Genomic DNA, 24,664 nt, shown 5'->3' on the forward strand with positions numbered 1-24,664 from the left:
GTAAAAAGCTTCTTCGTTCTCTTTTTTTTCCACTGGAGCTTCTTCATAATCGGTTAGTTCAGGCAAAAGATTCATCTCCCTTACACCTGACAAGTAGGGATAGTAATGAGAAGCAATAACTTTTTTGCCACAACATTGTTCCAACAGAGAACAAGAACAGGGGAATACAGGAGAGAACAAAGCGTATGATGTGTTTTGTCTTTTTCTTACGTTTAGAAAATTAAAATGTAATTACAAAGAATGTCTAAACTCATTTTCATAAAGCATCTCACTAGTCAAATGTGAGCTTCTAATCAAATATTTGCATTTTTCTTGATGAGATCCTTAATAAACTCTTTGATGGTTTGACTTCTTTCTTGATGTCACATGTTGAAAATGCCCTCAAGAACATCCATGAATCACAGATCCTCGCATAGTTTCCATTGCTTCACTGGTTCACTCAAACGTGCTGGAACTTTAGTAGACCAGTCACTAAGATCAGGTACGCCTCCGGTCAATGCAACAAAATTGAGACCTTCTGAATCTGGCGTCCTCTTCCAGCAAACCTGCATCGAAAATCCCATTTAAACGAGCACGTAACAAAAAAAGGATGAAAGATGAAATGTGATGCTTACTTGTCCAGGAAATGCTTCTGACATGACCTTGATGGTATGATTCAACATCCAAACCGAATCACCTAACACCAACTTAGGTTTCTCATTTGTTACAACTTTCTCTTCTTCGATTCCGGCACAGTTCACCATTATGCGACCGTTAGGCATCAGCCTGCTAGCTAGATCATGCCACATTTGAACCTACACAATCTCTAAATTCAAAAACAAGTGCCTAGATCATGATACTAACAACCATAACCGTTTGTAAGTACCTGTTGAAGCTGATCTAAGACCTTTCCATCAGCAAACAAATCAACAATGATTCCTAGATCAAACATAAGAGTTCAAGAATTGAGACAATAAACAGAATAGGTTACAAACATGAACTTGAAGAAATTTTACCAGCATATTTTCCTGAAACATCTTCAGAAGGAGAAAGAGCATCATCTACAAGAACACGAAGACTACCGCCTTTTGGTGTTGGCTTCTCTAGTTCAGACAGCTCCATATACTCTCTTGCTTTCTCAATCAACTATTGTCCATAAAAGAAAACCAAAGTGAACTCAATATTCCATTAGATAAAAGTCTTATTTTGTTTCAAGAGTATGAATTTTCATACAATGTCATCAATTTCCCAACCCTCAAGCTGAACAGAAGGATACAACTCAAGAATCAATCTTGCAGCTGTTCCACCACCCTATAACATATGAACATAAGTCAATGTACATCTAAAGACAATTTGATATGAGATTCATTGAGTAGCTCTCACCAATCCATAGATTGCAATGGGACCATCAGGGACAATGGGTGGCAAACTTGCAAACTCATCCTGTAACAAAAACGTTGATAAGATTCAAAATGAACTCAATACAATTATTTTATCTTAGACAAAACCACATTTATACATACCAAAAGAGAAACAAAAGATTGATTTAAAATGTAACATACCCAATAAGAATCAGTCCAATTATCACCTCCTTTGTTGATAACACTATGTGCATTCTCTACATATAAAAAAACAATGTTACAAAAAAAAAAAACAGAGGATTTGATTATATAAAACATTTATTTTTCATAAAGGTTACAAAAGTCTTACTAGTTGAATCAAGGAGGAGATATCTGGCATCAACAGTATCAACTATAACAATCTCATTGTATTTGCTTCTTACGGCTGTAACAACCCAATAATCTTCTTCTTCTTCTTTGTCTTCTTCTCTGCTAGATTCTTTTTGAATTTGCCTCTCCTCACGATCACTTTGCTTGATGCAAAACGGAACTGAGAATCTGGGTTTCTTCAGAGAAGGTTTTATGAACGAGGGTTTTGAAAATTGGGATGTTTTACATGAGAGGAAGTATCTTTCGTGGCCAGCAAGTGAGTGTAGACATGAAGTGGAACTCAAAGCTGCCATTTTTTTTCTTGCTGATGATCTCTTTGGGTCTAAAGTCTTATCCTTTCTCCGACAGTCCTACCTTCAACTTTATGTTATTTACCATTTCAACCCAAACTTTATGTTACTTACAATTTCGGACCAAAAGAAATAAGTGACTTTTGGTTTTGTGTGAGAAATTACAGACTTTGACATCTTAAAACAATCAATTACTGCCAAGCAGTCATTTAATAATGTAGGGACTTGACCCTAGTGGGAAAGTGAAAATTTATTTTTCTTCTCTGTAGATATACTCCTTAAATTGGTGGATTAACCATTATAAAATCGATATTCTCTTGAAAAACATAGACAACATAGGTTCTAAACCTCTTTGACCTTCTGTCATATGATAATAAAAGATGCTACAACTAACATAAGCCACGTATATCTGGTTAATTTTATTTCGCAGACATCAATTTTTTTTACCTTAATTTCACCACCAATACTTGCGTAATTAGCAATACTAATAAACAGTTAAATTTTACCGAAATCTTAGAACATTGTTGAATCTCCGACAATACTATAAAGAGTTAAAAAATTACATATTGATTTTGTAACCTTTTATAGCTTGTGCTTTGTTAAAAAAGTGTTTTAATCAATTTTAAATGCTAAATGTTTTACAATCACCCCTGTAGCAGATATATAGACTTGAGTCAATTCCTAAAAAGTTTGTTTGCTAAACACACAGGATTTTTAGAGATACTTGATTGATTTTCCTTGGTGCAAAACTCCATTGTCTTATGCCTTAGTCTCTTGCTACGTTTTGAATTCTTCGAAAGTATATCTTATATCTCTTTTTCAAAAAATTAAAAAAGTATATCTTATATCTCGGCCTCAATTACGTATCACCCGGCCCATACATGCAAAAGAAAGAAGCCTACTTGCCGAAATAAAATCGTACGTATCTCACACATATATTTTGCAATGAATTCTAATATCGTCTGTATGAGAAAATTTTCATTTAAGGCATTTTACTGCGATAAAAAGGCACTTTGACGTAACGTAGAAAATGTAAAATATTAATTTAAAAGGCAATTAAATTTTTTTGAGGGATTATTGACCTATGAATATTGACTTTTAATCGATGGTCTGTATTGGATTTAGTTAGTTTGTACAGATTGTAATTGGTTTAGTTATTTCGGTTTCCTTTTGCCGGTTTAGCTAAATTGGTTAAGTACATATGTATTAGATATAAATACCTTGTAAACGGCTACATTTGGAAATTAATCAGAAAATATCTTCGTAACAAACTTCTTCTTCATCGTTCGTAATATGGTATCAGAGCCATCGAGCTCGTTTCTCTTCTGATTCCACCACCGATCGACCTCGATCTCCGATCGTTTCTCCGTCGCGATGGTGTCTATCAAGAAACTTCCGCGCAAATCGACTCGTATCTCCAAAAATCAACCTCGCTCATCGAATCCGTCCGTTGTGATTGAATCTCCACCGCAATCTCCTCCGATCACTCGTTCTCATGCGACCGGAGCTCCGCGAACTGGATTCATGCCGGACTCTTTCGATCCAGGTCAATCTCCTCTGTTTATGCATAATGCCGATCATCCAGGTCTTCAACTTATCTCTATTCGTCTTGATGGAACGAACTATGATGATTGGAATGCGGCTATGCGTATTGCTTTGGAAGCTAAGAACAAAATAGGTTTCATTGATGGTGCTTTAGCTCGTCCTGCAGAATCGGATATGAATTTTCGATTGTGGTCTAGGTGCAATAGCATGGTTAAGTCATGGATCTTGAATACTGTCTCTACTCAGATCTATCGTAGCATACTGCGTTTGAATGATGCAGTTGATATCTGGCGTGATCTCTATGGGCGTTTTCACATGACTAATCTACCACGCACTTTTAACCTCACTCAAGAGATTCAAGATCTTCGTCAAGGTTCAATGACTCTCGCAGAATACTACACAACTCTGAAAACATTGTGGGATAATCTTGAGAGCAGTGATGAACCAGAGAAGCCTTGTGTATGTGGTAATGCTGCTGCAGTACAATTGAAAGCTGAAAGAGCCAAGATTGTCAAATTTCTTGCCGGTCTCAATGATTCTTACGCCATTATTCGCCGTCAGATCATCATGAAGAAAGCTCTCCCGTCCCTTGTTGAAGTGTATAACATTCTAGACCAAGATGATAGTCAGAGAGGCTTCTCGAACATCTCTCCGACTCCTGCTGCGTTTCAGGTATCCGAGAATAACAACTTCTCTTCTCAACCTGATTCTACAGTTTGCTATGTCCAAAATGGTCCGAACAAGGGGCGTCCGATCTGTAACTTTTGCAAGCGAGTGGGTCATATAGCTGACAGATGTTACAAGAAACATGGCTTCCCACCTGGATTTGTTTCGAAGGGAAAGTCTATTGACAAGCAACAGTCTTCTCGTTCCCTTGCGGCTCAAGTCACCATGTCCTCTCCTCATGTCAGTCCTGATAACAAACCAACCTTGGACAATCTCGTTGGAAATCTCTCCAAGGATCAGTTACAACAGTTTATTGCTCTGTTTAGCTCTCAGCTACAACCTCAAATGACTGTGAAAGCTAATGAAGCTAGTACCTCAAAGTCTTCGAATGATTTCTCTGGTATTGCCTTCTCACCCTCCACTTATGTCTTTATTGGTATGCTGAATGTTTCTGCAACAATGCTACCATCTCAGACTTGGGTTATCGATTCTGGTGCCACTCATCATGTTTCTCATGATCGCAACAGTTTTGCATCATTAAACACTTCTGTCATGAGTTGTGTTAATCTTCCTAATGGATCAATTATCAAGATAAGTGGAGTGGGTGTTGTTCAAGTTAATGAGCAATTATCTCTTCAACATGTCTTGTATATTCCTGAATTCAAGCTGAACCTTCTCAGCATCAGTGCCTTGACATCAGACATTGGTTCTCGTGTGATATTTGATCCATCTTCTTGCATAATCCAGGATCATACCAAGGCATTGATGATTGGTCAGGGTAGAAGAGTTGGAAACCTCTATGTGCTGGATACACGTTCTTCTCCGATGGCTGTTAATGCTGTTATTGACGTGGGAGTTTGGCACAAGAGGCTTGGTCATCCATCGTTTCGTCGACTGGATGCTATATCAGACTTATTGGGGACTACAAAACACAAGAATAAAGGGTCTTCCTTCTGTCATATTTGCCATTTGGCTAAACAGAAGAAGTTGTCATACCCTTCTCCAAATAACATGTGTAATGAAATATTTCAGTTGCTACATATTGACATTTGGGGTCCATTTTCGGTTGAAACAATGGAAGGCTTTCGGTATTTCCTTACTGTGGTTGATGATCATTCACGAGCCACATGGATTTTCTTACTCCGGAATAAAAACGATGTTCTTTCTGTATTTCCTAACTTCATCCAACAAGTTGAACTACAATATAATACTAAGGTGAAGTCGGTCAGATCAGATAATGCTCCTGAATTGCGCTTCACTCAGTATTTTCAAGAGAAAGGCATTGTTCCCTTTCATTCTTGCCCTGAAACTCCAGAGCAAAACTCTGTAGTAGAACGGAAACATCAGCACATTATGAATGTTGCTCGTGCTCTTATGTTTCAGTCAGGGGTTTCTTTACCTTATTGGGGAGACTGTGTGCTTACCGCTGTGTTCTTGATTAATAGAACTCCTTCTCAACTTCTTCATGATAAGACTCCGTTTGAGAAGCTCACTGGTAAAGCTCCAGATTACTCTCAAATAAGGACTTTTGGCTGTCTTTGTTACGGGTCTTCTTCACCAAAGCAGAGACATAAATTTCTTCCTCGTGCAAAGGCTTGTTTATTTCTTGGTTTTCCTGCGGGTTATAAGGGATATAAGTTGATGGATTTGGAGACTAACAACATTTTCATCTCTAGGAATGTTGTTTTTCATGAAGAAGTGTTTCCATTACTGAAGAAGAATGGTTCAGCCGATGAGAATGATTTCTTCACCCCAATGGATTCTGAGTCTTCAGGTAACACTCCATCACCAAATATTTCTTTTCCTTCTCATTCTCCTGATAAAATCCCTTCTGTTTCTCATTCTCGCCCAAAGAAACCTCCATCTCATTTGAAAGATTATCATTGTTATTCTACCACCACAGAAACACCATTTCCTATTTCCTCTTCACTTTCATATTCTAAACTTTCATCTTCTTATCATGCTTATATCAACAACATTTCACAAATTTCTATCCCTACTTCATTTGCTGAGGCTCAGAAATCTAAAGAGTGGGGTGAAGCTGTCGATGTTGAGTTCAATGCTATGGAAGCAACTCATACTTGGGATGTTACTACTCTTCCTCCGGGAAAGAAGGCTGTGGGGTGTAGATTGTTGTATTCATTGAAGTTTAACGCAGATGGGACTCTTGAAAGACGCAAAGTACGTTTGGTTGCGAAAGGATATACCCAGAAAGAAGGTCAAGATTATAATGATACTTTTTCTCCTGTGGCTAAAATGGCCACTGTGAAACTGCTGTTAAAGATATCTGCAACAAAGAAATGGTCTCTTACTCAACTAGACATTTCTAATGCGTTTTTGAATGGTGATTTGGAGGAAGAGATTTTTATGAAGATTCCGGAAGGATATGCAGAGAGAAAGGGGGTGATTTTTCCACCTCGGACTGTTTTGAAACTCAATAAATCCATTTATGGATTGAAGCAGGCTTCTAGACAATGGTTTAAAAAGTTCTCCTCAGCTCTGCTGACTTTTGGTTTGGTGAAAGCTCATGGTGATCACTCGTTGTTTGTGAGACAGAGGAAGAATGATTTCATCGTGGTATTGGTATATGTCGATGACATTGTCATTGCCAGTACTAGTGATACTGCTACTGATGAGTTGATCGTTGGCTTGAAGAGTTATTTTAAACTGAGGGAGTTGGGATCGTTGAAGTATTTCTTGGGCTTGGAAATAGCTCGAACTTCGGATGGCATTTCAGTTTGTCAGAGAAAGTATGCTTTGGATATACTTTCTTCTACAGGAATGTTGGAGTGTAAACCATCTTCTGTCCCTATGGTTCCAAATTTGAAGCTTTCCAAGACTGATGGTGTTCTGATTGAGGATCGTGCATTGTATCGTCGCATTGTAGGTCGACTAATGTACCTAACTATTACAAGACCTGACATCACATTTGCTGTTAATAAGCTGTGTCAGTTCTCTTCAGCTCCTCGGACAGACCACCTTAAGGCTGTTTTCAGAGTGTTGCAGTATATAAAGGGTACTGTGGGACAGGGTTTGTTCTATTCTGCCTCTCCTGATCTTACTCTCAAAGGTTTCGCTGATGCAGATTGGGCGGCTTGTCCAGATAGTCGACGATCCACTACTGGATTTAGTATGTTCGTGGGTGATTCTTTGATTTCATGGCGTTCAAAGAAACAACCTACTGTCTCTCGATCTTCAGCTGAAGCTGAGTATCGTGCTTTAGCTTTAGCATCCTGTGAGATGATGTGGTTGAAGACTTTGTTGCGGGAATTGCGTGTTGAAGAACGTTCTGTTCCAGTCTTATTCTCTGACAGTACTGCCGCAATCTACATAGCCACGAATCCGGTTTTTCACGAACGAACCAAGCATGTTGAGCTTGATTGTCATACCGTACGAGAGAAGCTTGATCAAGGGTTGTTGAAGACACTTCATGTCAAGACAGAGGACCAAGTAGCCGATATACTAACTAAACCTTTATTTCCATACCAGTTTGAGTATTTGAAGTCCAAGATGTGCATTCAAAACATCTTCTGCACATCTTGAGGGGGCCTATTGGATTTAGTTAGTTTGTACAGATTGTAATTGGTTTAGTTATCTCGGTTTCCTTTTGCCGGTTTAGCTAAATTGGTTAAGTACATATGTATTAGATATAAATACCTTGTAAACGGCTACATTTGGAAATTAATCAGAAAATATCTTCGTAACAAACTTCTTCTTCATCGTTCGTAATAGTCTGACTAGAGGATCTAGGGTATAAGTTTAGAGAGATTATGAGCTATATATATATATATACATACGATGAAATATTGAAAGAATTAGCAGAGAGTGGCATTATCAAAGATGGAGGCAGCAGAGAATCGGGTTGTGGTTGCATCATCAGAAGGAAAGAGAAAGAGAAGAAAAAGAAGGAGAAGAAACGAGAAGCCAGTGATTGCTCCATCATCACTACCAAAAGAAGTGATAGAGGAAATCTTCTTGCGACTTCCAGTAAAAGCTCTAATCCGACTCAGGTCTCTCTCAAAACAGTGGAGAGTGACAATGGAGTCTCTCTGTTTCGCAGAGAGACACTTGAAGATCGCGAAGCAATCCCGCGTGAAACTGATCATGGTCATCGACTCACGTCTAGTGCCTAAGCCTCCCCCAGATTCAAACGTTGGTTTTAGGACATTCTGCTTGGAATCAGCTTCTCTTCTATTCTTTACTCTTATCAATTTCTCTCAAGGATTCGATAGCTGGATCTTCATCTCTGGAAACTGCGACGGCCTTTTCTGCATCCATTCCCCGAAAACTCAATCCATATATGTAGTTAATCCTGCTACACGGTGGCTCCGACAACTTCCTCCTGCTAGGTTTCAGATTTTGATACACAAGTTTGACCCGACTCTAGAAGAGTGGATAGCCATGGATTCATTGTTTCATCTAGCATTCGTGAAGAAGGCTGCTGCTGATTACAAATTAGTGTGGTTGTATAATTCTGATAGTTACAACGTTGATCCTTCGTGTCCAAACGAGGGAGTTACCAAATGTGAGGTTTTTGACTTTAGGGCAAACGCTTGGAGATACTTGGCTTGCACTCCAAGTTATCGTATATTTCCTAATCAAAAGCCAGCATATGCAAATGGGTCAGTGTATTGGCACACGGAACTACATGAGGGCAGAATCGAAGTGGTGGATTTTGATATCCACACAGAAACATTCAGGTTGCTGCCGAAGATCATTCCAGCTATTGCTAGTTCAGATCCTAGCCATATTGACATGTGCACTCTAGATAATCATTTGTGTATGTCGAAAAGGGAGCACGTTACCAAGATCCAAGAGATATGGAGGTTGAAACCAACAGAAGGCACTTGGGAGATGATTTTTTCAATAGATCTCCTTTCTTGCCCTTCTTCTCGAACTGAGATCCGCGATCAGTTTGAATGGAGCCAGAAGGATTTGGTTGAGCCATCCACACCCGTGGCCGTATGCAAGAACAAGAAAATCCTGCTCTCACATTGCTATTCCCGCGGTCTGGTAAAATATGATCCCCTAACAAAGTCTCTAGATTTCTTTTACCGAGATCCTATGGCTTGGAGAAAAGTTACTTATTTTCCAAGTTTGATCTCTCATATCTAATTAAAAGCTTATACTTATTTAATTACAACAACATTTTATGTGTTGAGAGCATGAAAGAAAAAAGAGCTTGCAGAATAATGTTTTTGATGTATGAATAATATCCACCATATATATATTATATTCTATTTGACCTAATTAATAGATTCATACCTTTTAAAAAGTGAAGTGTTCATAGATGAAGACAGTTAGTGATGTGATTTATAGTAGCGGGTGATCATGATATCGTTCCATGTAGAACCTCAAAAATTATAGAAAGTGTAATAATATTTGATCAATTATTTTTATATTTATATACTACATAAAATAATGAATAGAAAATAATTTATAGAAACTGATATATTGATTTCATATTCCTTTAAAATATTGTAGTATATAATAATTATTAATCTCTTATAATGTTTATATTTGCTTTATAAATAATTAGGCTTTGAAGATTGGACGGATTATATTTAACGAAACATGTGATAACTTTGATTTTAATTTTTTTTTGCATTTAAGTCAAATAATATACTGAATAAAGTAATGTTATGATTAAAAGTAGTTTTAAGATGGATTTTTGGTTTATTGATTGTATGTTTTGTATTCTTATTTGGAGAGAGAAGTAAATATTTAGCAAAAAATATGTAAAATATTAGGAAACATTAGCAAAAATTTAATAAAAAAGAACTAAATGATGACGAGAAAAACTAGAAAAGCCCGAAGAAGATGCATAATATGTGTTGGAAAAGTTAATGTGATAGTTACATATATAATTCTACAAGCATTTGTTAATACTATTTATCAGTTATTTTTACATCAAATTTATGGAAATTTTACGACTGATTTTCAAACTATTTGAAGTTAAAAATTACATTTTTAATGATTCTAATTATTATTCAAAACTATGACATAGTATACATAATATATATATTTTTATATGATATTTATATCAGCGAATTTGCGGACAACCACCTAGTATGAACCTTATTTGGCATATATATAAGATCACATGAATTTCGGAATATTTTTACTATACGAGTTAACTGAAAACAATAGAAGAAGAAAAAGATATAAATTATAATTCATATTTTCCATATTGTGTCACAACCAACCAACCAGAGTCATTATAAGCAGCTATTTACAAAGATGATCACACTCGGTAGTCACATTATAAGCAGCTATTTACAAAGATGATCAAAGTATAATATCACACTCGGTAGTCAATATAATTAAACCACAAATACCCCACTTACCCTTTCTTTTTGTTCTTATTTGCTACCTTGTTGAATTTATTTGATTGGCGCTGGACCTAGCTCGCTCTTCGGTATGTTCATGATTTCTGCAATCCTTTTGATCTTGCCTTGATCGAACTGAACTTGACGCAGTGCATCATAGTAGCGGCTGATCATGTTATCCTTCCATGTATAACCTCATGAGGATGACATTTTAATTTTGAAGAGAGAAATTTAGAGATTATGAGAAAATATTGGAGAAGAGGATATTTATAAGCAGACTTTATTGATCACCGAGGTAAATAGGTTCCAAAGAATGTACAAAAGGCGTCTATATCCATCATGTAATAATCATTGCGAGAACGAGAGGTAGTTGGGCGCTTAACTCATAATCGTGACATTCCAAAATTCATTTCTCTTTTAATTCTCAAAGCATTTCGTCTGTTTGGGGTTTCTTCTTCTTTTTCTTTTTCTTTTGGCCAAATGAGTTTTGTTTTGTTTTGTTTTCCTAGAAATACATCTAACTTTTTATATGCTTTGAATTCATACGGCTAACCATATTAATTAATCATACAAAATCATTAAAAAATTATTTGAAGAGATACAAAATCATAATTGTTGTTATTTTAAGTAAATGTTAATAAATAATAATACCGTCCGTTTATTGAGAGAGCGAGAGGTGGTTGGGCTCTAAACTCATAATTACATACCACAATTCATTTATGATTTAATTCTTCAACAAGCATATCTTCCATACGAAATCATAATTATTTTTATTTGAAGAGATATGCTGTTGTTATTAGGATAGATTGGCGCGATTCTTGCATGCGGCTTCCATGCAGAATTTGTCCAATAAGCAATTAAGCTTACCCTATCCATCACGTGTGCGCTAAGCAATCACGCACTAATCTTTTTGTGTTGAGAATAATCTTTTTCAACTACTTGTATATATTGTAGTGGAGTTTTCAGTTGAAAATAATGTTTTATTTGATTTAAAGATTGATATCTTTGTAAAATGAACTGTGCATAGATGATAAACGTAAATTAGATCTTTAATAATGGTACTAAATATCACAAAAAATAAATTCCGTATGATCAATGTTTCTTTGAGGATGAAAGTAAGTTAATATAAGAATGTGGTTTTGTGTAAGTAACAATTCACAGAAAAGCCCTTTTTCAAAAAAAAAATTATATATATTCTATTTGACCTAATTAAAAGTTTCATACCTTTTAAAAAGTGAAGTGTTCATAGATGAAGACAGTTAGTGATATTTTGTTGTTTGGAAAAGAAAGACACATGGCATAGGTTTGTAGTCATGGTTCTCTGGTTTTTTAGTTTTAATGGTTCTTCATTTTCCGTACGTTCAGGCAAAGATTCATATCCCGTACACCTGACAAGTAGAGACGGTAAGAGAACAAAGTACTAATTACGTTTGCCACAACATTGTTCCAAAGAGAACAAGAACATAGAAAAGGAACGGATAATAATGAGTTTTGTCCTTTTAAAATAGTTGGGTTGGTTCTGGTGTATTATTCATTGAGTGAGAGCAAGAGGTAGCTCGGAATCAAAGTAGGTATTTTCATTACAATTCAAATGGTTAAATAGAGTAAAAGGGGAGAGTTTAGAGACATATTTGGTAACATGTTCATCTTTTGTCACATAAAATAAAGGTTTCATTTGTTCTCATATAGCACATATAGATCTCCAATACATATATCACATGATACAAAATGTTGTGTAATTGAGCATGCAGAGATGCACGTATATATAAAATTCAAATGCATATATCATATGATATACATGTCATGTGTAAGTGTTGGGTTCTTCAAAAGAGCAGTTCTTGACTCTTGAGGTATAATCGTTATTGCTTAGGTCAAGCTTGAGCAATGAAGACAGACTTCCAATAGATGATGTCAATGTCATTGGATAAAAGTTTTTTAAGACAAATAGATCGAACAGTAAACAAAAAGGGATTCATAATTCTTATCAAAATGATGTAAATATTTACTCTTCCCAAATATTACAAGGTGAAAAATCTCACTCTGGTCTGTAAAAATCGATCGGTTATCACCGGCACCGATTATGCAGTTGTAGATCCAAAACAGTGGCATCGACAAATTAAATAGGTGCATTCACTTTAATGGGATTTGATGCGTGTGGTACGTTTCAAAGAAGAAACAAAGCCGACCTCTACATACTTTATTCTTTTATTTTGTCTGAAAATAATCAACCCTAGCTTTCACTCGACTGTGAACTCATGAACCCTAAAGACAAAGACAAATATCTTGAGTTGCAAGTAACTAAAATAGTGTTTCAAACAAACATTAACATGATCTAAGATGATGCTGACGCAGCTTCAATTGATTTCAATACATCCCCTTGAACACCGGATTAGTTCGGCATATGCTTGCTCCACATTCCTCATACTCCTCTTTCGTTCTGCAACTCTTCCATAACAAAAAAAAGAAGAAGCACATCGATTGTTTCAAACCAATCAAACCATGAGTCTGGTTTTCCTAAATAAAGATGTTCTCTAAACCGTTCTAGTCCTTTATAACCGGTGACAACTCAATTCAAGTAAGAAATTCACAAATAGCTTGTTTACATACCGCGAAAAACTCAGGGGTTGATGAAAGCACGGAGCCTCCAAACCAAACTGCAAACTTCTGGACAGGGTGGCTCACGACATTAACCTCGACAGGTTGAGACTGTTATTATAAATATCAACACAGAGGAAACAGAACATGGTTAATATATAACTAACATAGGCCACATATATCTGTTTACTTTTACTTTGCAGATATCAAAATATTTTTTTACCGTGATTTCACCACCAGTACGTGCGTTATTAGCAAGAACACGAGCATCAACAATCTTCTTGAGATCCCTTTGTAACCTTCTTCCGAAATCTTTGAACATAGTTGAACCTCCGGACAATACTATATTCTGAAATGATTTTCACAAATTCGTCAGTACCAAAAAAGAGACAGCAGATCGGAAATATCTTAAAACTCTAATCAAACTTTGAGCTTCAGACCTTATACAAAGCTCTTCGTGTGTCAATTGGTGCAGACTGGATACACTTGTCTATTACAGCCGGTAAAGAAGTTATAAAGTCATTGCTGTATATCTCTGGATTAAAGAAGACCTGTAACACACAAAATCTCAACATATCACCGGTGAAAACAGAAAATTGATAGAGCACCTTCTATAATCTATATCAACACCATTCAGTAATCAGAACAGAATGCTAAGAATATTGGCATCGCCTTAGTTAAAACTTATAGTGCACCAATAAAAAACATGGTCTCCGATTCTGCCATCTTATCAACCTAGGAAACAGAGAAATGGTAACAAACCTCAGGTCCAAGGAATCGTTCATATCCCACATCACAAGTGTATGGTGCACCAGTCTTTGGCTTAACACCTTTCCATTGCTTAATGTACTTTCCTGGTTCTTTGTCGTGTTTATTATACTCCTGCAACCATATGAATGTTACAGTTTATCAATTTTCCTGTGTTCAATGTTAAGCATGATGCCAGTAATCAATCATATTACAAAACTAGTATTATTTGACTTAAACGTCAACCACTAAGAATTACCTTTACGATATCTGAACAAGTGTAGCAGTACATTTCCTTCACTTTACGGGCTACATCGAATGAATCTTCTGGTGGTATATTCTCACCTCTTTCCTACAGTAAATAATTAAATAAAAAGTTTCAGGAAAGTAATACATTAACTTAAACCAGTCTCTGAGGAATACATCTAACACTGTATAAACAGGATGAGGAGCTACCATAGAATGCAAAATTTGAATTTAACTCATACAACCAAGTAAGTATCTTTAAATGACACGGACAAAGAATTAAAACCAACAACAAAGGAAGACCAAATATAAAGTAGTGCATACCCGCATGAGTTGCTGGATAAAGAGGGTGACATCTTTGCCAGCAATTGGTATTGACTTGATACAGCTCGCAATAACATAACCTTCTGCAACAGGCACAACACGAGTCGCCCCATCTCCAACATCCACCACAACCCCTGTCATCTCACACTAAGAAGAACTGTAAGTCAAATAAATAGGCGAGCACAACAAGACAGAACAAAAGACAAGTTCTTTCTGAAAACTCAACCCACTTAAAACAAAACTGAATAGAGTATAATCAACTATTGACAACATGGAAAGATTCAGACAGCCCACAAGCAAACATAACAGATCATTATCATCCCAGCAAACAACAAACGAACTTGTAGAAAAGACAATGTGCCACCTAGGCACCTACCTTTGATGTTGTATACCCAGCTGCAAGTGCAAGCACCGAGTTAACAGCAATGTAAAGCCCAGGAACATTAAAAGTCTCGAACAAAATCTCTCCAGTGTACTCTCGACTCTCAGGAGGAGTAAGAGGGCTTTCAGTGAGAAGAAAGTAATGATCCTCAGGATCACATCTCAAGTAATTGAACACACACTGCTGCCAATACCTTTCCATAGCATCCCAATCCTCAACTTGACCATGCTCGATCGGGTAACGAAGATTATAAGTGCTACTAGACCGAGACTTCGCAAGAGCTTCGTCTCCGATAAAGAAGTCCATATCAGCCGCAACTCCAGCGTTGTGCTGTGCCGCCCAAGTTCCCTTTAAAGAACTCTTGGGTTGGCTCAAGAAAGACTCGTTGGCTGCGACTACCGATGGGAGAATGAAACACGGTTCCACATTACCCGCGAAACCCATTTTCGTGTACCTGCAATACGCAAAATGAATCTTGTTGAGGCATTTTGTCGAACACCTTATGCGCATGATTGTAAAAATCGAAACTTTACGTACCCAGTTCCGTTGTCGATGACAACGGCGGGTCGAGAAGTCGGATCCATTACGCCGGAGACGGTGGAGGATCTGCGAGCTGAGATCCGAAACAGTGTCCAACGGAAGAACGATAATTGATACTCGTAATCCCTCAAATCTCGATCTGCCTTGCACGATCAAGGATCAAAAGAGAAACCTCTGGCTTGCTTCTTATTCTCGCGCCCTCCGTCAACAGAAGTTGAGTTTCCATAAAAAAAAAAAAAAGTTGAGTTTCCGACAAGGTGCCACGTGGTTAAGACAATGTCACCGTCGTCGGTTTATGCTTTGAATCTTTTTATTACCGTCTGTTAGTTCGGTTCAAGTGAACCGAACCGAATCGATAACCGAGATTGATTTAAGAAACCAAACAAATTTCAATTCAACTGAACCGAATTCAAATGGAAAAGACTATTAATCTTATTGATTACGATGTCTAGTGGAAGACAAGACGAGAGTCTCAAGTGATCACGACGCTTCAACCATCGGCAAAAGCTAGCACCTGTGTGACTCTCTTGAGTTTTTTTATTCTGATGATGCATTAAAATATTATATATACATAAATCATTTATGATTTTAATTTATAGACTCTGATCACTAGAAGATATAAACTCTCTTATGGTTTGTAGAAACACGATGCAGGATGCATGCATGATATATAATTCATCAGATATTTTGTTATAAGTTATCATGCAAGACAATAATTTTAGATTAAAAAGTAAAATGTGAATTTTGACCAAAAATCACCTTATACAACTTTATAAAACGAATTGGATTATTTAATTATTGGTATTTTCAATTCTTTCTTTAGTACAGTGAATTGCCAAAAAACATACACTTATGTCAGACAGACTCACAAAAGACATGACAAACATATTTTGCATATTTTTGGGAATCATTTTTCTTCTTCATTTTTCAATAAACACACAATTCGCATTTGTCATCCCAAGACCTTGACCTTACGTCTCCAACAAGAAACCTCACATTCTTCAAATATAGACCAAGTCTGCACGAAGACAGCAAATGTAAGTTCAAAACATGAAATGCATGATACATGTCTCCTCCAACACAATTTGAAATTCTCATATCTCTCGTGACAATGATATTATTTCAGTAAGGGAAACTTACAATGTCTTTAATAGAGCGAGTTTATAACCATCTTTCTCTCTTCGATGTATCTCTAGCGTTGTTAGGGCTGTTTGTTTTCTGTTGTTTGCGTGAGAAGTTAACCAACAAGCACGGGCCAATGCTGTGGCCAGTGTTTGGAATTACCCTAGAGTTTTTCTTTCATAAAAATGATGTCTATGGATGGGTCACAAAGTCTTTAAAAAAATCCCGAAACACGTTTCTTTACCGCGGGTTCTGGCTTGATGGATCTCAAGGAGCCGTGACTTGTTCTCCTGCCAATGTTGAGTACATGCTCAAGACCAACTTCAAGAACTTCCCCAAAGGTACCTTCTTCAAAGACCGGTTCAAAGATCTCCTCGAGGAGGGTATCTTTAACGCTGATGATGAGTCCTGGAAAGAGCAACGACGGGTCATCATAACCGAAATGCATTCAACTCGGTTCATGGAGCATTCCTTTCAAACAACACAACGTTTAGTAAGGAAGAAGCTGTTGAAGGTTATGGAGGGTTTCGCTAGGTCACAAGAAGCTTTTGATCTCCAAGACGTGCTCTTGCGCTTGACGTTTGACATCATATGCATCGCGGGTCTTGGAGATGACCCGGAGACTCTAGCTCAAGATCTTCCTCAAGTTCCATTTGCTAAAGCTTTTGATGAAGCAACGGAGTCTACGTTGTTTAGGTTCATGATCCCTCCATTTATATGGAAACCAATGAGGTTCTTAGACATAGGGTATGAGAAAGGTCTAAGAAAAGCTATTGACGTCGTGCATGGATTCGTGAATAAGATGATTATGGATCGTATCTGCATGGTCAATAATGATGAGACGTTAGATAATAGATCTGATGTCCTTACAAGAATTATTCAGATAGAAAGTCATAAAAAAGGTAACGAGATTGGTCCTTCAACCATTAGGTTTTTTAGACAGTTTTGCACAAGTTTCATCTTAGCGGGACGTGACACAAGTTCTGTTGCAATTTCATGGTTCTTCTGGGTGATACAAAGACACCCACAAGTTGAAAACAAAATCATCCAGGAGATCAGAGAAATCTTGAAACAGAGAGGAGATCCTTCAGACAGTAGTCTCTTCACGGTCAGAGAACTAAACAACATGGTGTATCTACAAGCAGCAATTTCAGAAACTCTAAGACTTTACCCACCAATCCCTATGGAGATGAAACAAGCCATTGAAGATGATATGTTTCCAGATGGGACATTTATAAAAAAGGGTTCAAGGGTTTACTTCTCTATCTATGCCATGGGAAGGATGGAATCAGTATGGGGTAAAGACTGTGAAGACTTCAGACCAGAGAGATGGATCCATGCAGGGAAGTTTGTTAGTGACGACCAATACAAATATGTTGTGTTCAATGCTGGGCCTAGGCTGTGTCTAGGGAAAACATTTGCTTACTTACAAATGAAGATGATAGCTGCTTCAGTCTTGTTAAGGTATTCAATCAAGGTTGCTCAAGATCATGTGGTTGTCCCGAGAGTTACTACTAACTTGTACATGAAGTACGGTCTCAAGGTGACCATCACGCCAAGGTCGCTGGAAGAGAAGATACTAGAGTCATTCCACATGTAGAAAGCATTTTAATTAGAATACAATACTTTCTAGAGTTACTTAGTTTTTATGATTAATACTAAACCCACAATTTAATCATCTTTTGATCTTTTAGTACTAGTTTATTAATGAGAAACGTATAAACTTGTTTTGGAGCAGCTAATCCTTTGAATATATCTCATATCAATATCATTTTGACACATGAGCAGAAACGGCGCCATCTTCTCCAAACCTTATTATATACTCTTTCTATTTCATATTAAATATCATTCTAATATTTTTTTACGTAAAAATATTACTTTATAATTTCAGTGCAAATTTTATTTACCTTAAATTAACTGCAAAATGCATTGATCTTGTAAATGCATGTGTAATTAATAGAAACTTATTTACATTTCATTCACTTTCTTAATAGTTAAAGTGACATTTATTTAGAAACGGATGAAGTATTTAATACAAGAGTAATAGAAGATTAACCATAATAGAAGATTTACAGCTAACTAAGAATAATACACCCTTTAATTCTTAATGAAAACATACAGTAACCAAATATTAAGCTGTTAAAAAAAAAGGTTTTAGTGGTGAAGAACTTGAAAGAGGTCAAGAGCAACTTCATTTCCGGTAATGATCTTGTCAGCTTCTTCCTTCTCAGGCAATCCCCAATCAAAGAAGTAAAGCAAATTCAACAATCCCAATTCAACAATGGCAACCCCCAATGCCATCCCTGGACAAATTCTCCTACCAGACCCAAACGGTAAAAGCTCAAAGTTCAATCCCTTGTAATCTACAGAACTATCAAGAAACCTGTCCGGGTTAAACTCATCTGGATTTGTCCACAGTTCTGGATCACGTGCAATCGCGTAAGCATTGATCAAGATCTAAGTTTTTGGGGGAATATCATACCCTTGGATCTTAATGTGAGTTAACGTCTCTCTTGGGAGCAAAAGTGGAGCTGCTGGGTGTAACCTCAATGTCTCCTTAACCATTAGCTTGAAGTAATGAAGTTTGGTAACATCTTGTTCTGTGATTCTCTCTTTATTGTTCCCAAGTGTTGTCCGAATCTCGTCTTGCACTTTCTTCATCACTCTAGGGTTTCTGATCAGTTCAGTCATTGCCCATATCATTGTGGAGGCGCTTGTGTTAACTCCCGCTATAAAAATGTCCTGGTATAACATAGCTAGCTTGTGTTACAAGAAAACAAAGACTTGTTATACAAGAAAGATGCAAAACATTACCGATATCATTCCTTTGAGATTATCTGTGGTCGGCTTGAAAGAGTCTCCATCTTTGTCTTGATTCCTCATCATATCGATCATGACGTCAATAATATCATCAGAGCTCTCTTCTACTCTTCTTCTTCCAGGGTTAAGATGATCATCGAGAATATTCTGGAGGAAGCTGTCAACTTCAGAGAATATACTTTCTAGTCTCTTGTTCTGACCAGAGATCATATCGATGAATCTACCGAATCTTCCAGGAAAGAAGTCAGAGAACATAGACGTCCTCGTGACTGATTCACACTTTTGCACAAACTCTGCGATGCTATCTTCATCTATGAACTCACAGTCCTGGAGATTTAACCTAAACCCTATCCTACAGACTATACTCGCGACTAAGGTGAAAAGGGTTTTGTTCAAATTCACTAGAGACTGGCTTGAAGCAGATTCAGATAGTTTCTTGACCAACAAGTTACTTTCTTCCTCTCTGATATACCTAAAGGATTGTATCTTTTTCATGCTGAAGAGCTCGATAACAGCGAGCTTTCTCAACGCCTTCCACTCTTCACCGTAAGGCATGAACCCTATGCCTTTGCAGTTGTAAGAGATTTTTCTTGTTCCGACCGTCTCTGGTCGGCTACAACACTCTAGGTCATGGGTCTTGAGAACTTCCTCTGCTGCGTCTCTCGATGAGATCACAACCACGGGGACGAATCCGAAGCGGAGAAGCACAACTGGTCCATACTTTTGGGTAGGATTTAGACGGTTCCTTGGATGTAACTCTCGGCGTTGGTGTAAGTTTCCGATGATAGGAAGCTTTAGTGGACCTGGAGGGAGATTCCATTTAGAAGGCTTGAGATTTTGCAAGACGATCAAGATTAGGGGAAAGAGGAAGAAGAAACAGAAGAAGATTAACATGTTCGTTGTCCTGTTTTCTTGGTTCTGTCTTCTTCTTCTGTAGTCTCTTTCTTGGAGTTCAATAAATAAAATAAACGAAGCTAGGCAATAACTTTGTCTGTCAGAGATGCATCATATGTTTTGTTAAACATGAATTATTGATTTGATTTGATTTGGTTCAATTCATGTGTCGCTGTCGACGATAATCCAAAATTTTTAAGTGACCATTAAAACAAGATAAGCCTAATCTTCACTTGTTTTATCATTATTTCTTTTGATAAAACACTCTTACTTGTCGTAGTTAAATTGATATAAGATTAGGCTAATGAGCCTCACGCCCAAATATATGAATAAGTAGTTAGATTATATGTTTCTACATTCTTCATTGCTAGTAAAACGTTTAGAAGATTTCTGATTTCGGTTCCGTATGATTTTCTTTTGTTTAATCCGATACAACGAAATTAACTGCCAATAGAGAATTGATTTTGAGAAGGGCTTATTTATTAAATAATAATAAAAAGAGGTAATTAGATTTATAGTGAGAAGTTGAACAGAGATAAGAAGAGAAATGAAAAGAGAATGAATATTTTTGGTTAGATAGTGTATTTGTATTTTTGTATGGTTATAGGAATAAATTTTCCTATTAAAAAACGCTTTTTTGGATATTTTTCTCATCTCAAAACGAACAACAATTTCCTCAAACACATCAGCATTAGAAATCTATTATACATAGAAATTTCTTAAAACCTAAAACCTCAGAATTTTATTATAATATAATTAATGAATAAAATAAATAAATAAATGGAGAGGTAAATTAAACATCAACTTTCTTTTGGACAACTAGAAATGTGGCAATTTTTTGGGCTCTTCCAAATTATAATATCTTGAAATCGGTCTGATTTACTGATCGATATTCGACTCTACACATGGAAATAGACATCCCAACTAAACAATAATTCTCATTTACAAACAAAACTATACAGTACTTCTCTTATCCAAAAATGAATAGTACCTTTTCTGTGGTACCAATTTTCTCTAGTGATTTCATTTCCTCCACTAGTAATTTATCGTACTCATTAATTAGTATGCATTGCGACTTGTGAGTGTCAGAAACACCAGCCATTTTAATTTAATACTATGTTTTGTGAGTTTTCTCAATAAATATTTAAATGTTGGACAAGAAACAAACCCCGATAAATTGAGACTATCAATATTTGTATTTGAATTTAGGGATTATACTATTGCAACTCTAAAAATGAAAAAGACATGGTTTTGAAGATAAAATATGGAATAAGAGAAATATTAGACGTTATGATGACATTATTTAACTGATTATATAATATAATTCAGCAATATTTTAAGTTCTGAAAAGAAAATATATATTAGAATGTCTTGGGTTTCAAATTGCCAATGGCCAAACCTTTTAAAATCAAATGAACAAACTTAATTATTTATTGATACATTATTGTTCAAACATCAATTCTTACATAAAGCAACAATTTATTAAAGTCTTACGAGTCCTTGTCGTGAACTTTCCATGGTATTCTTAACATTTGTACCCAAAAAAAAAAACATGGTATCAAGCTTTAAGGACTCCACATCAGTAACGCCGAAGGGGCACAAGTTGAAGAGGTATTTTCTTGACAATGGAGATATTACCAGCTTCTTCCATATCAAGTTCTCCAACTTTCATCCCATCAGGCAATCCCCAATCGAAAAAGTAAAGCAAATTCATCAATGCTAGCTCCACGTTAGCAACCCCCATTGGCATCGCAGGACACATCCTTCGACCAGAACCAAACGGTAAAAGTTCATAATGTTGTCCTCTGAAATCTACAGAACTATCAGTAAACCGTTCAGGGTTGAACTCTTCAGGGTCGGTCCAACGCTCGGGGTCGCGTCCTATGGTCCATACGTTAATTTGAATTTGCGTTTTCGGAGGAATATCGTAGCCTTGGATCTTGACGTGAGACATTGTTTCTCTTGGAATTATAAATGGAAGTGCTGGATGTAACCTGAATATTTCCTTGACTATGAGCTTCAAGTAATCAACTTTGCCTATATCATCTTCAGTGATTCTTTCCCTGTTCAGTCCAAGGGTGGTTCGAATATTTTCTTGAGCTTTCTTCATTACTCTAGGGTTTTTAACGAGTTCTGCCATCGCCCAAATCATTGTTACAGCGCTTGTATCGATCCCCGCGAGAAATACATCCTGAAATCCACATAACAGGACAAATTAATAAAAAACTAGTGTAATATAGTTGTTAATAATACCATCTCAAATTATATTTATGTTATGTTCAAAAAAATATTAATGGTATGTTTAACTAATCAATTATGTATATTTAAAATTAAATAATTTTTACAAAAAAAATTAAAATTAAATAACTCCACATATATATATATCTAACATAATCTTAAATCTATAATATATCTATAAATTTAAAGCTTTCAACATTAATTTATCTATTTACTTTTTCACAAATTATTTTTAAATTTTTTATACTCATATCCTATTCAACTGCTCTATTTGCACGTAGTAAAAAGACAAAACCAAGATTTGAGGTATTAACCATGAGGATTGCCTTGACATTATCCATATTGAGTTTGAAAGAATCATCATCTCCCTGTTCATCGATCATATCCAACATCATGGAAACAATATCCTGATTTTTCCTTCCTTCTGGCTTCAAGTGATCATCAATTACATGTTGATAAAAAGCATCAAGCTCCTCAAACACTTTGCTGATCCTCTTGTGTCGTTGAAACAACAAGTCTAAGAATCTCCCAAATACACCAGGGAAGAAGTCAGAGAAAGTGAAATCCCCTAGAGCTACTGTTGCTTCGGTAACAAGCTCCTCGATCTTTTCTTGATCGATAAAGAAGTCGCTCTCGTGGAAGTTCTGTCCTAAAGCCACTCTACAAATGATACTTGCGGTAAGGGTGAAGAAGGTCTTGCTTAAATCTACAGGAGATTGTGTCAAAGATGCTTCAGACACTTTCTTCACCACAAAACCAACCTCGTCCTCTCTTATATACCTAAATGATTGAACCTTCTTAAGGCTAAAAAGCTCGATCACCGCCAGTTTTCGCATCTCCCGCCAATACGCACCGTACTGCGAGAACGTGATGTCTTTGAAACCGTAAGAGAGTTTTCCGGTCCCTACCGTCTTTGGTCGGCTGCAACATTCCAAGTCATGAGTTTTGAGAACTGCTTCAGCTGCTTCACTCGATGAGATCACAACCACTGGAACAGACCCCAGTCGAAGAAGTACAACAGGTCCGTATTTGATGGAGAGGTTATGAAAACATCTGTGGGGCAGTCCTGCAAGATGGTGTAAGTTCCCAATGATCGGAAAACTTGAAGGGCTAGGTGGAAGATTGAACTTTGAGTTTTTAGTCTTTTTAAGAAAGATTGATGATACAAGAGTAAGAAACAAAGCCAAGAAGAAACAGGGCAAGATCTCCATTTTTAATCTTTCGCTGTTTCGTAGAGAGATGACTGTAGGTTTCGGAAGGGCCTTTGTATATATAAAGATATAATAATAGACTCGGTAAATGTCCTGATCACTACGTTAACTCTCTCTGAAAACAAGTGGTTGAAATTTTTTTGTGACCATGTTCCTAGTTTTGTGGAATATATTATCTTCATTGGATTCATCAATGCGACAAAGTCTAGTAACTCAAACACTCCAACAGTCACGTGTTCTGTTACTGTTTCTTATGATTGGTTGTCTGGTTGATTGGATAGCGTGGCACTTATATATTGGATCATTGGTCACAAGCCATGCCTTCTTTTTGTTGCTAACAAGGACGTGTTGGATTAAAATATTCTATCGTTTTTTCTTTTCTTTTGAAATGAGAAAATATTCTATCGTTTGACACAAAAATTATTTTATACACTGATAATCTATCTAAAGTCTTTCTACCACGTCGACCGACGTGAGTACAAGTTTCTCGAGGGTGGTTGAATTCAATTCATTCTTCAATGTTTATGACTTTCTTGAGGGTGGTTGAATTCATTCTTTAAAGTTTTTTTGTTCAATAATTGTAATATTAGTTTGACTTGGTCCTTTTGGCTAAGATCATGTCCTGATTTGGTTTGTTTTAGGTTTCCTGTTTATGGAAAATACTAATCTTTTTTTTTGTCAAATGGAAAATACTAATCTATTCGTTTAGTTATTACGAATCCCGGAAAAAAAGGATTTCAATTCTACCGTGGAAGAAATGACACAACAAATAACACATAACGAATAATTTAAGCAAAACATTTTATAAAAGCAATGAGAAATTAATTTTATACTCTGATATTAAAATTTTGTGATATTCCAAAAGTCAACATCACGTATGATTCACAACCAATAAAATTTTATTGATGTTAAGCTTATTAACATTTTACAGTGTGGATATAGTACTCTAAGATCACTGGAACTAAAATATCTCATTAATCACTATATATAATTATATTTAATGTGA

General features: G+C 36.4%; 5 protein-coding genes and 1 pseudogene across 7 annotated transcripts; 2 read left to right on the forward strand and 4 right to left on the reverse strand.

Moving 5' to 3' along the window:
* Positions 1-106: 106 nt before the first annotated feature.
* LOC103836117 lies at positions 107-2,028 on the reverse strand. Its single transcript, XM_009112346.3, has 8 exons — positions 1,690-2,028; positions 1,542-1,597; positions 1,363-1,422; positions 1,213-1,290; positions 996-1,125; positions 866-918; positions 615-794; positions 107-545 (listed from the first exon to the last, which is right to left on the reverse strand). The coding sequence occupies exons 1-8, from the start codon at positions 2,000-2,002 to the stop codon at positions 399-401; spliced, it is 1,017 nt and encodes a 338-aa protein (XP_009110594.1). The 5' UTR covers positions 2,003-2,028; the 3' UTR covers positions 107-398.
* A 5,970-nt stretch (positions 2,029-7,998) lies between these two features.
* Positions 7,999-10,021, forward strand: LOC103836118 (putative F-box/kelch-repeat protein At1g13200). Its single transcript, XM_009112347.3, has one exon. It carries the CDS (start codon positions 8,051-8,053, stop codon positions 9,323-9,325), a length of 1,275 nt encoding a protein of 424 aa, XP_009110595.1. The 5' UTR covers positions 7,999-8,050; the 3' UTR covers positions 9,326-10,021.
* Positions 10,022-12,642: 2,621 nt separating this feature from the next.
* On the reverse strand, positions 12,643-15,800 carry LOC103836119 (actin-related protein 3). Of its 2 annotated transcripts, none has more exons than XM_009112350.3 (9): positions 15,371-15,800; positions 14,828-15,287; positions 14,452-14,598; positions 14,141-14,233; positions 13,897-14,016; positions 13,575-13,685; positions 13,358-13,483; positions 13,147-13,245; positions 12,643-12,976 (listed from the first exon to the last, which is right to left on the reverse strand). In XM_009112350.3, exons 1-9 carry the CDS (start codon positions 15,415-15,417, stop codon positions 12,959-12,961), a joined length of 1,221 nt encoding a protein of 406 aa, XP_009110598.1. In that variant the 5' UTR covers positions 15,418-15,800; the 3' UTR covers positions 12,643-12,958. The 2 variants fall into 2 exon arrangements, with proteins under 2 accessions (XP_009110598.1, XP_009110597.1); XM_009112349.3 differs by having other exon boundaries at positions 12,648-12,984; positions 15,371-15,798.
* Positions 15,801-15,854: 54 nt separating this feature from the next.
* On the forward strand, positions 15,855-18,274 carry LOC103836120 (cytochrome P450 86B1). The gene has a single exon (XM_009112351.3). It carries the CDS (start codon positions 16,515-16,517, stop codon positions 18,093-18,095), a length of 1,581 nt encoding a protein of 526 aa, XP_009110599.1. The 5' UTR covers positions 15,855-16,514; the 3' UTR covers positions 18,096-18,274.
* Positions 18,275-18,497: 223 nt separating this feature from the next.
* Positions 18,498-21,357, reverse strand: LOC103836121 (annotated as a pseudogene).
* A 252-nt stretch (positions 21,358-21,609) lies between these two features.
* Positions 21,610-23,749, reverse strand: LOC103836122 (cytochrome P450 71B2). Of its 2 annotated transcripts, XM_018653969.1 has the most exons (3): positions 23,315-23,377; positions 22,762-23,241; positions 21,610-22,400 (listed from the first exon to the last, which is right to left on the reverse strand). In XM_018653969.1, the coding sequence occupies exons 1-3, from the start codon at positions 23,375-23,377 to the stop codon at positions 21,789-21,791; spliced, it is 1,155 nt and encodes a 384-aa protein (XP_018509485.1). In that variant the 3' UTR covers positions 21,610-21,788. The 2 variants fall into 2 exon arrangements, with proteins under 2 accessions (XP_018509485.1, XP_009110600.1); XM_009112352.3 differs by having other exon boundaries at positions 22,762-23,749.
* Positions 23,750-24,664: the final 915 nt, after the last annotated feature.

The sequence above is a fragment of the Brassica rapa genome, chromosome A08, assembly GCF_000309985.2.
Source record: "Brassica rapa cultivar Chiifu-401-42 chromosome A08, CAAS_Brap_v3.01, whole genome shotgun sequence".
In the NCBI taxonomy this organism is placed as follows: Eukaryota; Viridiplantae; Streptophyta; class Magnoliopsida; order Brassicales; family Brassicaceae; genus Brassica; species Brassica rapa.